General features: G+C 29.2%; 1 protein-coding gene across 2 annotated transcripts; it reads right to left on the bottom strand.

The window, feature by feature from the left end:
• Positions 1 to 312: 312 nt before the first annotated feature.
• LOC129971113 (uncharacterized) lies at positions 313 to 13,609 on the bottom strand. 2 transcript variants are annotated; one of them, XM_056084597.1, is made up of 2 exons: positions 12,845 to 13,609; positions 313 to 2,327 (listed from the first exon to the last, which is right to left on the bottom strand). In XM_056084597.1, exons 1-2 carry the CDS (start codon positions 13,493 to 13,495, stop codon positions 1,191 to 1,193), a joined length of 1,788 nt encoding a protein of 595 aa, XP_055940572.1. In that variant the 5' UTR covers positions 13,496 to 13,609; the 3' UTR covers positions 313 to 1,190. The 2 variants fall into 2 exon arrangements, with proteins under 2 accessions (XP_055940572.1, XP_055940573.1); XM_056084598.1 differs by lacking the exon at positions 313 to 2,327 and adding an exon at positions 6,171 to 7,222.
• Positions 13,610 to 14,450: the final 841 nt, after the last annotated feature.

Consider the following 14,450-nt stretch of genomic DNA (forward strand, 5'->3'; position numbering starts at 1 on the left):
TTGCATTAAGCCTGTGTATTATTGGTGCCTTTGTTTTCTTTTTATCTGTAAGGGAATTATTATTTAGTGGTATAATTCATTCATTCATTCTTTTGCTCAATATTCACACAGTTATCCATACATAAATAACGGTAAATCGGTTAATGTTACCAAAATTTTTAAGTCCCGAAATGATCACATTAAATGACATGTACTGTACTTATTATAATATGTCAATAGAAAAATTAAGGTACATTTGATACTAAATGTAATAATTCAACATTTTACGACATTTTATATTGTATTTCCATATAATTTAATAAAAATATGGTTTCAATATTGCTCAAAATGTACAATCAAGTATATTTACACAAAATAATATTGCATAAAAATGGAATTTCAGTCCTTCAAAGTGCAGCTACTGGAGAGGATCTTGCACTCACAATCTCGGTCAGTCTGCTTCGAGTCTTAAGCAGCATTCACATGAGGCCAACTATTGCGCGTAATAGAAGGTCATGCCTACCTCAAAAGCATCACGTGATCCCAATGGTAAAATGGCAAATGGTTGTCTCATCGGGACAATTACTTACCATTGTCCTATTGCGGCCACGTGATATTCTTGAAGTAGGCGTAACGCTCTACTTAGCGCAATATTTGACCCCGTTTGAACTCTGCTTACTGGCAAATGCTTGTCCCGATGAGACAACCATTTGCCATTGTCCGTCTGTGGCCACGTGATCTTCCTACGGCGGGCCTTTTTCCCGACCTTTCAGTGCGCACAATAGCTGCTTAAGTTCTGAATGGACATATTTGTACTGGTTTTAGATTATTGTTAGATATAACTGACTCTAGCCAGTAAGAGAAAATATGAATCTTTATGCATTTTCTCACTTTTTTTTCACATTAATTAGGTACTTTCAAAGAGAAAAATTTGGAATCTTCCTCCAATGGTTGTACCGATGGTGTACATTTGTTCTTCTTGGTACAAGCTAATAAATTCTCCATTTATTAAATCAATAAGTTCCTACTACAGCATGCTACGAGTAGGATCCAACCAACTAAGCCGTGTAGAAGAGTTGCTATTAGAGAAAGATTCTGGAGCAGCAACTTTTCTTCGTTCTGTGGTCTTTTGGATTTCAGGTAATTCATATAGAGCCTATTCGAACAGTATGAAGCATTACATTTTCTGTTCTTTTAGAATTTCTTTTTTTTTATATCATGTTTTCAAAGAGATAAAACTGGAATCTTTCGGCAATGGTTGCACCGATGGTGTACATTTGTTGCAATGATTGCACCGGAGGTTCTTGGTACAAGCTAATAAATTCTTCAGCTATTATACCAATCAATTCTTGATAGAAAAGGCCACGAATATAATCCCACCAACTAAGACTTGCAGAAGAATCTCTATTGGGAAAAGATTCTGAAACAGCAATTTGTCTTCGGTTCGTGGCCTTTTGGATTTCAAATGGTTTAACTCGGGAACATTCGAATGTTACGGTATTCAAATTGGAAGCGTCAGCTGGATGTTTTGAATGTAATTGGCTAATAGCAAAATCTGTGCAATTTGTAAAAGTATTCTTGGCAATTTCTAATTGAATGGATTCCTCTGCAAGGATTTCCTTTGGATATGGCTTCCTTTGAGTTTCAGATGTTTTGCATAATAATTTTTCGGATGTTTTGACATTTTTCACAGATGTAGCATTTGTATTCCGTTTGCTGACAAAATCCAGCCATTTTTTATTACTGGCATCCCAGGCAAATCCATATTGAATAGATTCTTCAGCAGAGATTTCTCTTGAATATGTCTCATTGTGAGATTCAGATGAATTGCTCGGTGAATTTTCGTGTATTCTGAGATTCACCTCACTGAAACCATAAACAGCATTTGTACTATATTTGGAACATAATGTTTCTTGAAAAAACTCTGTGTCGTCTGCATCGATAAATTTAGGGAACGAACTAGCTGAAGAGCTGGAGACAGAAATCCTCGTATTATGTACAAAACTTTCATTATCAAGCTGATTTTCATATTTTTTAGGCGATAGAATGGTATTGGTTTGCAAAGGAGGAAAATCCTGTTCTTTAAATGTATAATTTGGAACAGAACAATTTCTCTTTTCCAGAGATGCTTTTCTCCAGATATGGAAGCTTACTCTACTTTCACAACAGGGCATATATCCAAACTTTTTGATTCTGAGATCTGGTTCTATAAAAGTTTCATGATTAAGATAAAATACACTTTTGAACTTGCAATCTTCTGCTTCCTTTGTCACCAACTTGTGAAATCCTCCGCCAGCATTGTCAATATACACAACTAGAGCTCCAGGTTTCATGCAAGTAAATATTTTCTGCACGAGAAAAAGAATATTATTAGAAATATAATGCACTCTTTATACTAAGGAATAAATTATAAACATTACATAAAATAAAATTTAGATTTTATTGATTACCCATATTTTTTTAGAATTAAATAAAATTGGATAAGAATTAGTGGTATTGAATATAAAATTTAATATAAACAAATACAATTCCTGTAAAATTTAATAATGAAAATTTGTACAGAAAATAACCATTTAATTTTTATTTAAAAAAACTTGTTTGATTTTATAATTTTTACATATTATTAAATAAAAGTACATTATTGATATGGATATATATTATTGTAATTCGTAAGATCATTTCAACATTTCCTCAAAAACATTTAGTGACTTTGGATTAGCACTTAATTTTCCCAAAATGAGAGTTTTTATGCCAGGTACTCCAGTAATTTTTATTTATTTATTTCAGGCACCTTATCTATTTGCTTCCATACTTCTGATGGTATGTCTACGATTCCAGAACATTCACTAGAATCACTTATTAGTTCTCTAGCGTATCTTCATTTTCTGGCGTTGAATTTGAAAGTGATTGGCGGCACTTAAAAACCGCCAAATCTGTAGCTGCAGTGGCGTTAATACGTAAGTACCTTCACTATCATAAATTTCAATATAGTATTAGGTAAACGTAGGCTTATTTCTTCTGAGTTTTCAGAATCCCTCTAATCATTTTGATCTTCATAATCTAGTCTTCATATCCATTACAGTGTTTATTTTACAAAACATTTTTTCCTTTAGTAAAAATATATATTGACCGGACCGATGCTCCCTCTGAATGTTAATACGAATGAAATCCCACTGACTAACAACAATTTGATCGTGATTTATATTAAGAAGTTCTAACGGTATATAATATGTAATAGTTATCTATTATATCAACGAAACAAAAAAGTGCTGCCGTATTCAAAAATTTGAACGAAATTTATTATCATATAACAGTAACTTTAGTCGCATGTTGAATGTCATCGTGCTGTACGGCATGAAAATTCAATGACGAGCTATATTCATCATTTTACAAAAAGGGTTAATAGTCGCACAATACTTTAAGCATTTCTTTAAAAAATATTTAAAAAAATAACGTTTTAATATAATCAGCGAAAGAGCTTTCCCCCAAACTTTCTCGCATATTCTCTAACAAAGATGTTATCTCAGTGAACGCCTTGTCTGGCATTGGCTTACAGTAGTTACGAAATATTAACCTTTGGCGTCAATTCAGCACTTTTACTCAATCCATCGCGTTATTCCTGGCAAGTTATTTGGCGATTAATCCCTGGCATGCATTAATAGTATCCAAAAGTCGAATTTGTGTTTAGGCACGTTTTTCTCGATCGATTGAAAAAAAGATTTGATACAAAACTACATTTGTAGCCACAAAATCCCATATCAAACTTGATATATTTATTGTGTTTTTGAATTATCGCGTTTACATAGTTCTAAAAGATGGCCAATCCTTTTTTGTCTATACACTTATCAAAGTTTGATGACTATAGACAAATTCTGGATATCGAACTTTATCTACCTAGCTGTCTTCGGTTTTTAGTTAGAACAATCGGACAGACAGATTTCCCCTGAACGGAGTTTGCTCAAAATTTTATAGAAATCTATGTACTTAGTTTTAAGTTGGTATACTAAATTTCATCAGAATTGCTCAAAGTGTTTTTGAGTTATCTTTCTCACAAAATAGACGGATACTTTTTAAAAAATGCGTTTTTTGAACTCAGAAAGATCTAAAACATGGAGATTCGTCAAAAATTTTTTCAACGATTACAATACTTTCTCTATATTACGTTTAGGAGAAAGAAAAAAGCAAAATATAGCTCATAAATAAAATTCCGAAGAAATAGTTTTTTCGGAAACATTTTTCTCTACATTTTCTTTTCAAATTAAAGCACATATCTTATTTATTCTTTTGTATTGAGAATCTATTTTTAATTAAATATTTGTTATTCTGAAACAACATTACTTCAAATAATTTTTTTTGTTTCCTTATTTAGTAACTAATGAAATTCTTCTATAGAAAGTCTATAGTCTATAATTAGTCTATAGAAAGAACAAGCTCTCTAATCTTCATGTCTATAAGTATTATCTGAAACGAGAGAAAGAATTATTCTCAGAGAAATAAATCTCTACATTAAATTTTTTGACTGAAGTATTCCCTAAAATAATTATTATATGAAGCCGTAAATTCGAGAAGAAAAGTTATGAAAAAAAATAAAATCGTCAATGCAAAACATCCAATATCTTCTAATATTTGCTTTATTCTAATGCAATTTTTTATGCATCTCAAACCATGGATTGGCCAATAACGACATATCGCTAATACCATTTACTGACCCTTTACTAAATCACCCTTCATTTAATAATAGATTCTTCACTAAGATATCACAAAATAAACAAAAATCAATTTTTTGGGTGATATATAAATGAGAATCAGATGATTCGGAATAAAACATATATTTCCATAAACACCAAGCAAATAAACAACATTGTTGCCCGTCTGATTCTATAAATCTAAAACGGACCTTTACACTGTAATTCCGATTGTTGAAAGTACTATTTCGACAAAATACTGAGAAAAATATCATTCTCTTATAAACCAAGTAACATGGACCTTTTACTGATCGAAGAAATTATCGACGAGTAGAACGTAGAATCCTCTAAGTGGCATAATGAGAGAAATGGCGACTGGAGCGTGTTATTTTTTAGAACCTTCATGGTATGTTTTAAATGTTGACATAAATGCACTTCTTTACATAATCTTTCCTTCCTGACACACCCTTGCTGTGGTGTGGAAGTTTTGAGAGCGGGAAGTGTGTCAGCTCAGGTTTCGTCCTCATCATCTGACCAGGGTTCAAAATTAAGAGGTTCATCTCAAAATAGCCCTAGTGGTTCCTTAAAAAGGGACTTAATATAACTAAACTAAATTAAATAATGGTACACCCTAAGAATGGCATCTATAGACACTTGTCATTTAGTTGCCCCACTGAGTCTTTTTGGAGGTCTGCCACTTAAGTCTGTACAATGGTAAATGGCAACATTACCATAGGATAAGATCAATGTCGCTGTTATACGTAGGCAAGGTCGTTGAAAACTATTAATGAAATAGGTGTCCTTTAAAAATCATTTGTTGCCAACTGTTATTACCAATGTCTACTTGCAGAGATATTAAATTGGATGACGATTCATCATGGATTGATATTGCTACCATCTCAGCAAAGTGTATCTGATTTTACAAAAGACGGGCTTCCTTTTGCGTTCTGCGTAAATACACGGTGGTGGTAGGTCCAGTCAATTCCAGAAGTTGTGGCAAAATATGTTTCCTTCCTTTAAAAACAATGCTATTAACTTCAATAATGTTAACAATGTATAAAATTTCACATGCATTATAAGATGTTCATTCATTTTTTCCTTTCCATTTTATTAGTATTTTTTTTTTTTTTTTTTTTTTTTTACTATTAACAACAAAAGCATTTATATTATTACGAAAAACAACATGGAGATTGAAGAAACAAGCAAATCTTTTAATGAGCACAAATTAATTAATTTGCACATGGAAATGTACAATTCTGTTACCTTATATTATCCTATTTTTAAAGAAGCTAAATTGCAAGTTTTAGGAACAATAAGCACACAGAATCAAGAGTTTCGATAGCAAGAATTTTCGTTTTATTATGCAGAGATAAGACAAAATATAAATAGAAAAGTTTTTTAAGTATTCAAAAATCACTAAAAAAATTAGAATGATCAGCGAAATTATCTATAACAGATATATTGAAAACAAATACAGGGAGAATATTAAGGCAAGAAATAAAAAATAATAATAAAATATTTAACAAAAACCTCTTTAAAATAAAGAAATTGAAAAAAAGGGAAATTTTTTTTAACAAATTACTTTTTAGTGGAGAAGTAACACAAAATACATAAAGTACTCAAGACATCATTTTAAGAAATCCAAAGAAAATTCAATAAATTGCTTGGCACTTTATTGTTGTAATTAATCTCACAGTTTACAGAGGAGTCTTACTGAAAATCAGTTTAGAATTAGTAAACTACGAAATAACACAAGTGCAACAATCATCTTCATTTCTCTCTGATTCTGACATAGGTGACGTGATGGTCAAAGGTTGAGATCGTTCAGTATCGTTAACATGAGAACAATTCAATTCAATTGCTTGGCACTTTACAGTTGTAATTAATCTCAAAGTTCACAATTGATTCTCATTAAAAATCAGTTTTTAATAAGTAGACTATGAAATAACACAACAAGTGCAACAATCATCATTTTCATTTCTCCCTGATTCTGACATAGTTGATGTAATTCTCAAAGGTTGAGATTGTATTACTTCATTAGCATGAGATCCAGTACGTCTAGTATTGATATTATGACTGGAAATTAAAGCCTGAGCTTCTGGGTGATCCGATGGCTGAGAGCTTATAACTCTCTGCTGATGAATGTATATAGATTGTGAATTAACGTATGGTTTGTTGTAGGGTCCCCTTTGGTTGTTAATAGATTCAGGTGATGAAAATTTATAAATTAATCTGGAATTTTCTCTGGCAGGTTTTTCAGCTTGTGCATTTATATTTTCCACAGTGAATGACGAGGGTTCGTTCAATTCCAAGTGGATATTTATATTCCGGTGAGTTTTTCTCCATATCTCAACAGTGACTTTAGTTTCCAGACAAGGAGTGTATCCGAAGCGTTTAGTATTAAAATTGTGATTTACATACAGTTCATGCTTCAAGGGACCAAACACTGTAATCAAGTTACAATCACGAGCTTCTTTCCTGACCAATTGGTGAAATCCGCCGCCTGCGTTGTCTATGTAAAGAACTAAAGATCCAGGTCTCATTGTCCTAAATATTTTCTATAAAATATAAACACATTATTAGATATCTAAGTTTTCTTCAGAGAAATAACTCACAAAGATATTTTTACATAAATATAAAGCTAAAAAAACGACTAAAAGTTTAAATCATTTCATTATCAAATTTACAAACGGAACTTTTGAAAAAAATTGATAGATTCTTACGTTTAGAACTATTGAAAGATTTATCAATGATGAATTCTTCAAACTTCTGACAGTAAACACATACAAAGCACATACTGGTGCTAATGACAAGTATTAACTGATAAAAGAATTGTCTTGTTAGATAACATGTATTTTCAAGTTAGAGAAATTAGTGAATACTTTCAGCAGCAGCTGTATAGCTGATCACGATAAATACTCATGATATTCAAGAACACAACAAAGAAAAAATTTCCAAAACTGAAAAATTAAAAAGGAATGAAATGCGCTCGAGAAAAAGAAGAAATAGCCTATAAATTTCGAAGATTTTAAAGAAAAATCCCTTACTCATCTCATTGAATATTAAAAATAGAAACTCGTTTTTCTCGAAATGCCGTTTTTCCATAAATTTTCATTTTTCAAAACACGATTACTAAAATATTATTGCCATGCATTGGCATATATTTTATTCATAACATTGTTTTGGAGTTGAACATAAGTGAAATAATAAGTTTTGAAAAAGGGCCAAAATTCTCCAAACAAATTTAGAATTTCACACTAAAACTCATTTAATTTGCAGGAATTTTGAGTGACTGTAAAATTTTTAGCTCATACATCAATGAATATATGTATATAATGAAGAATATATCAATTCAGTCATTTGTTTTTGATCAAGAGTGTTTGAAATAAAAGGTCTAATTTAGTGCAAATTTTTTTGAAGCATTTGAAAAAAAAAAATATTTAAATAATAATTTTTTTCCACCAATCCATTAAGTTTTTTCATAATTGTCATCTGGAAATGAAAAAGAAAATTGTTGCAAATGTCATTATTTAAAAAAAAGAAAGAAAGAAATGCCTCTGGATGTAGTCGGGATATTTGAAATTGAGCAACAATCAAATGCAAGATATTGAAGATGAACAAGACTTATAAAGTATAAATGCCAGTGGCGTAACAAGAATTGGATAGGCAGAGCGAATTCCTTAGGTGTGTCAGAGAGAATAAAGGTTAGGTTTCCAGAGAGAATAAAATCCAGCAATAAATCAATAAGTTAAAAAAAATTTTAAACTCTCATTTTCCATCAAAGATTGCTGAATTTATAGGCACAGCGAATGACCCACCACATTTTCAGGGCGTAGAATTATTTCCTAGAACAAGGCATACATTATTTCCGAAAGAGGTTTTATAGACCAAGAAGGAACTTTTAGAAATTACAGTATTATCAAGTAATAATTTTATAAAAAATATTTTTAATGTGTGCAGGATGAAAATCTTAAGTTCACATCAGAATACTGCAATTTGTGAAAAGATACATAAATATATTGATGATCTTGTCACAAGTCAGCACAAATTGATTTGCGATCTGCAAATTCAGAATCTTCTTAAAAATTCTAATGATTCTATTAAAGTGTGAATGATATATAAAGTGTAAATGAATATATAGTACACAGTCTTTTTTTTTTCACAACCTGGTAGGCAACTCAAAACTATGTTTCTGATAATAAAACAGTAAATAATTTTATGAAGATCAAAACACCATAAGTGAAAAGAAAAGCTTGTTAGTGATTTTCAGTATTTAACATCTTATATTTTTAACATGACCTAAATTGCCAGTTTTGGAAAGAAAATACAATAAAATAAAATTTCTAAGCATATTTTCTTTTCTAATTTTGAAATTGTCTGCACGTGGACTAAAGTTTAATAGCTTAAAGAATATTAATTACGTAAAAATAAAGGAGCAGAAATATTTATTGTCAATCTTATACAAAAAACATTACTTTCAAAAAAAAATTCTAAAAGTTGTTCGTGTTCTAGTTCTTTTGAATGTATTTTATTATAATCCTTATCTTGAAAGTAAGAATGTGAGAATACTTTTTTTTACCTTTATTTAGTCTTTTTTTTAAAAGCCCAGTTATTTTCTAAAATTTTATTTTCTTCGTGATAACATACATAAAAACGGAAATCTTCTGCACTATCAGAAATAGACACTCGAAATTTTACAGAATTTGTTTCTTTGGTAGTAGAATATAATTGAATACTATCCGAAAAATTTAATATTTTGTTATCCAGAGAGAATATTTGCTGGTTATATAAATATTAGAAGGAAATATTAGAAAATTACAAACTGATTTTTATAGTGGTCAACCAATTTACTAAACGAATATCAATTACATTATCGCGACATAAAATAGGTCGCTGCTTCGATTTTGAATTATATGTTGTAACATTTATTATATGTAAGATCATTTTCTGTATATTTATGCATTCGGAGCTTTTGTCTGGAGGTCCTCCAATCCGTTGTTTATTACACTACTCAGAATATATTTTATTAAAAAAGACAGTCGTTATAATTGTAACATAAATATGCTTAAAAAAACTAATAATATACTCTTTTTATTCCAATTAATAATTATAATTGAAAACATAGAGAAAGATTGAAATATTCAGAAATTCAATAAATAAGATTTCAATTCCAATCTTAACTAAAAATAGCAGATATTTTTTTCAGAAATATCAAATGATAAATTACTGATTTGAATCATAAAATGATATTTTCTGGATTTAAAGAAATGAAGAACAATTGCAAACAAGAATTTATTTCTTTAAATACATTTAATGTGCAGACGATAAATTTTTTGTTCTTGCTGGATAATAACGAACTTTTAACATTTGCATTAAAACTTCAAAGTCCTATATAGTAGATTAAACTAATAATAAAGCCATTTTTTATGACTATTCCAATAAGCAATATTTTATCTTTCTGTTAAGAATTGAAGGGAATTTGAAAAAAAAATTAATTTAGGTAATTAGGAATTGCTAATTACCTAATTTACCTAACTGCTTTGCCTACAAGTTCATCGAAATGATTCTGTTATTTTTTCAAGACATCATTATATCTCAAAACTTTTTTTTTCAAAAAAAATTCTACTTTATTCTTGAGTTACAAAAGCGTATTAAACTAATATTAAATTATCAAGTTCAATAATTACTAAATAATTTGATAATGATTACTTATAATCATGTTTAATATTACTAAATAATCTGATGATGATTACTTATAATTATGTATAATGATTACTAAATAATCTGATAATGATTACTTATAATCATGTTTAATAATATTAAAATTAAATAAACTCAACGAAAAATCATTATATGGCTAAGTATTATAATTTATAAATATCGCAGGTTTTGTTAATCATAAATGTTTGTCATTTTAATCTCTGTAACACTTTCCGCCACCGCTTGTCATTGGTTTATCATTTTTATTAATTTGGAATATTAATCATGCTTTGCAGGATAAAGATAAGACAGAGATAGCATTCTTTTAAGTTTGCCTAATTTTTAGTACCTACTGTATATCTGGTTTTTAAAAAAAAAATGTCCAAACGAAGTTTTATATGAAAGAAAATAACTTTTAAGGATACAAGTTCAATTCACGGTGATTTAATTAAATTTTAAAATTAAATGGGGCGATAACTGAAACTAAGATAACTGTTTTCAAAATAAAAATATCAGAAGTATCTTAGGAACATCTATCAGAAGAGATAAAACCAAGAATTACTGCAATAAAAGCAATTATTCAAACTTCTCTATTTCTTTTAATTATAATGAAATGATAAAAAAGTAACATAATATATTTAATAAGAAAAATAACATTTAATGCTCTATATTCTGTGATAACAATTTAACAAAGAAGAAATTGAATATATGTTTATTCTAGTAAAATCATTGCAATAATAATGCAGCAATCATTAACATAAGTAAGAATAGACAAAAGATATTGCAATTAAAATTAAACAGAAAAATATTTCTAGTTTTATCAGATTAGTGAACTTTAGCAACCGTAATCATCAAAATCGAAACTATGATTGCATTCGAAGATAAACAACAAATAATAAAAAGAAATCGTTTATTCAATCAAAATCTGCATGCATTAGAAATTTTTTTTATCAAAAGGTATTGAAATGATAATAGTGTTGTAACGGCATAGTTGTTTTAGATAATAACGTCGTTCAATATTGAATTTACATTGCCCAAGTTACTTATCACCCAAAGTTTCGTTTCATATATATCCAAACTGATATTAGTTTTGTGATTTCTACAGATATTTGCTGCCATATTATAACTCAAATTATTTTTCCATAATATTTAAAGCTTAACCATTAATATATTTCCTCATTTATTGTACAAATAAAAATGGCAAACTCAATAAAGACCGCGATTTTTTTTAATCATAAAATTAATAAGGTTGATAAAATGAAAATTGTTTAGTCAGAATTATTAACTTAACATACAAAAGAAAAGTGAATATATCACATTGTATAAAATTACAAAAATGTATCTACAAAATTAAAATTTTAATATTAAAAAGAAAATATGAAATATATGTTTCGAAAGCTTTCGATTAACACGTTAATTTTCCAAAATTTCAGACAAGTCTATTTTGGTCACAATCGAGCAAAAAAAAAAAAAAAAACTCAATTTAATCATACTGAGACACTTAACGTGCTCACAAAACATGCAGATAAATGAAATAAATAAATGTTTTCACAATCAAAAATAAACAAAACAAAATAAAAACAGAAAAGCAAAGCTTGAAATGCATGAATTATCGTTTGTTCACAAATATATCAGAAGATAAAATAATTTTTATTCAGATTTAAAAGAATCTTGTCTTGTATGATAAAAGGCTTCTTATTCAAAGAAAAAAAAAAGGCTCTAGAGACGTGATTTTTTTTCCAATTGATAATTTTACTTTTATTGTTCATAGACTGACACGTAAAATATTATCTGAAAAGAGGTCTAATAATGTTTCAGCTGTTTATTCCTAATTAATATAAGAATATGAAAAAGTATATTAAAAAAAGGATAGTAATAGCCATTTGTTAAAATATTTTTATTTTATTTTAATGTAATGTTTGTTTTTATTGTTAATGTTAATGTTTTTTTTTTAATTTTATTTCATGTACATATAATGCCTGAACTTGTGCATTTTAACTCAACTTCTTAGTCATTTTTTAAAACATACTTGCACTGCTGTTTATTTTTACATGGATTCGTTTTTCATAAATGTTAATTTTCTTTCTCAAGCCTTCTTTTACTTTATCATGAACGTGGCTCTAACGACTATCAATACGCATTTTACGTCTGTTGAAGTTAAATATGATTGTAAAACGAATGTTATTTTTTTCCCCAATGAAAATAAAAAACTTTCTTTTGTTAGTTAATTTATAACATATTTCAAGTAACAAAAATAGTAAAAACATACACATTAACCATTTCCAAGAATGCATTAATACCAAATATTGAACTTTAAAAATGGCAGGAATACCTAATTCGATTAAACATTTCAATTTAACCTATCTTTTTTTCTTAAAAAAAAAAAAAAAAAAAAAAAGATATATTTAACTGGTTTCAGCTGAATTCAACTAAGCAAACTAATTACAATTGATAACTAAAATTACAAATAAATAGCATACCTTTATCATAGCAGACGTATCTTTGCAAGAAGATGCTGATACAAATTTAATCATGGTCACTAAATTTGCTCTTGCTATTGCGGTATTAACTTGATTGGTCATCTTGGCCAGGAGATTGTGTTGTAAATATTTCCAGTCAAAATACTGCCCACCAACACACTCTCCAAGAGCACCATAATTTCCATAACGCAGTTCATTTATTAATTCGTAAAACAGATCCCTCCAGTTTTCCATGCAATCTATGACAGTTGCAGATACTGGAAAAAAGCCAAATGTTGCATTCAGAACACTAAGCACACCAAAGATATCACTACCTGGTCCTCCTCCTAAACTGCAAATATTCATAGGCCCCGAAGCATATATTAAATCTTGAAAAGCATTCAGATCTTGTTGCAGAGCTCTTCCCAACATATCAGCAACAAGTGCAGTGTGAAATGGGGCATATTTATGCAAATATGCACATCGATGAGCAGCATCATTATAATCAGCAACAGAAACTGTAGGGTTGGCTAAACTACCTGGATTCGGTTTGTATACTTCTTTCATGTTTTGTATCGCAGTTCTAATATCGGCTTCATTAACATCATATTCTCTTTTGTGTTTGTGAAGAACACTTGAGTATAATCGAAGTATAACCACAGGATCATACATTATGAGTAAAAAACGATTTTTCAAATTTAGAATAAAATATTTTAACCAGAAGAAAACATATTAAAATACTTTCATTAATAGCCTCACTTCCTAAAGATCTCCGGAAAGAAAATATCTTTTCTAACTGTCAAATGAAACGAGGAGTATCAGTTCCCACCAACCTCTAAAGGAGAAACTTTTTTAAGTCGCCAATGGCGCCAAATTCCTGTTATAGAATTGCTCGGTTTTTGAAAAAAAAAAAAAAAAATGTGGAAGAAAGAGTTTCGAACTTTTTGTCCGAAACATTATAATGTTTCAGATTTGATACGTCTTCATTGATTACATCCAACATTGCCTTTTGCGAATAATTATTTTTCATCACGAGATATACAAAAGAACACCAGCTTAAAAACAACGTCAATTTTAAAATGTTAAAAAAAAATTGTTATAAATTGTATAAAATTGTAAAAAATTTTGAAATAAGTTAAATCAAATATGATCGAAAAAATATATAATTTGATTGATTAATTGCAATCTTGCTATTTTCTTGGACATAGTTACATAAAAATGAGACGTTTTTGCAAAATTTTGCTTAAAACTAATTTCAAAAAATTTTCTAAGATTAAAGAAAAAATTGCACATAAAAATAAAATTTAATACTTTAAATTAAAAAAAAATTATTTTAGGATTATATTATACTCCAAAAATGCTGTAGAAAATATTAAAATTTCGAAAAATTATTAATTAATCAAAAGTTTTATAATTTAAATTAGTTTTAGGGCTGCGATGTCCTGGTGGTAAGGCCTCGACTTCCGAAACGGAAGGTTTCAGGTTCGAGACCCTATTCCACCCAAGAACCGTATTGTAAGCAGTTCTGGTACGCGTTAAATCAGTCCGGACCAAACGCTCTCCAGCTGGTGTGGTGTGGAGAAGGGGTGCCAGTTCAGGTGACGTCCTCGTCATCTGACTTCGGTTT

The sequence above is a fragment of the Argiope bruennichi genome, chromosome 6 (genome assembly GCF_947563725.1).
Source record: "Argiope bruennichi chromosome 6, qqArgBrue1.1, whole genome shotgun sequence".
In the NCBI taxonomy this organism is placed as follows: Eukaryota; Metazoa; Arthropoda; class Arachnida; order Araneae; family Araneidae; genus Argiope; species Argiope bruennichi.

Excerpts from the sequence above, each read along its gene's own strand:
- LOC129971113 (XM_056084597.1), bottom strand. The coding sequence starts at position 13,495 with ATGTATGATCCTGTGGTTATACTTCGATTATACTCAAGTGTTCTTCAC. Across the intron at positions 2,328-12,844 it reads ATACGTCTGCTATGATAAAG|AAAATATTTACTTGCATGAA; the intron begins GTATGCTATTTA and ends TTTCTCGTGCAG.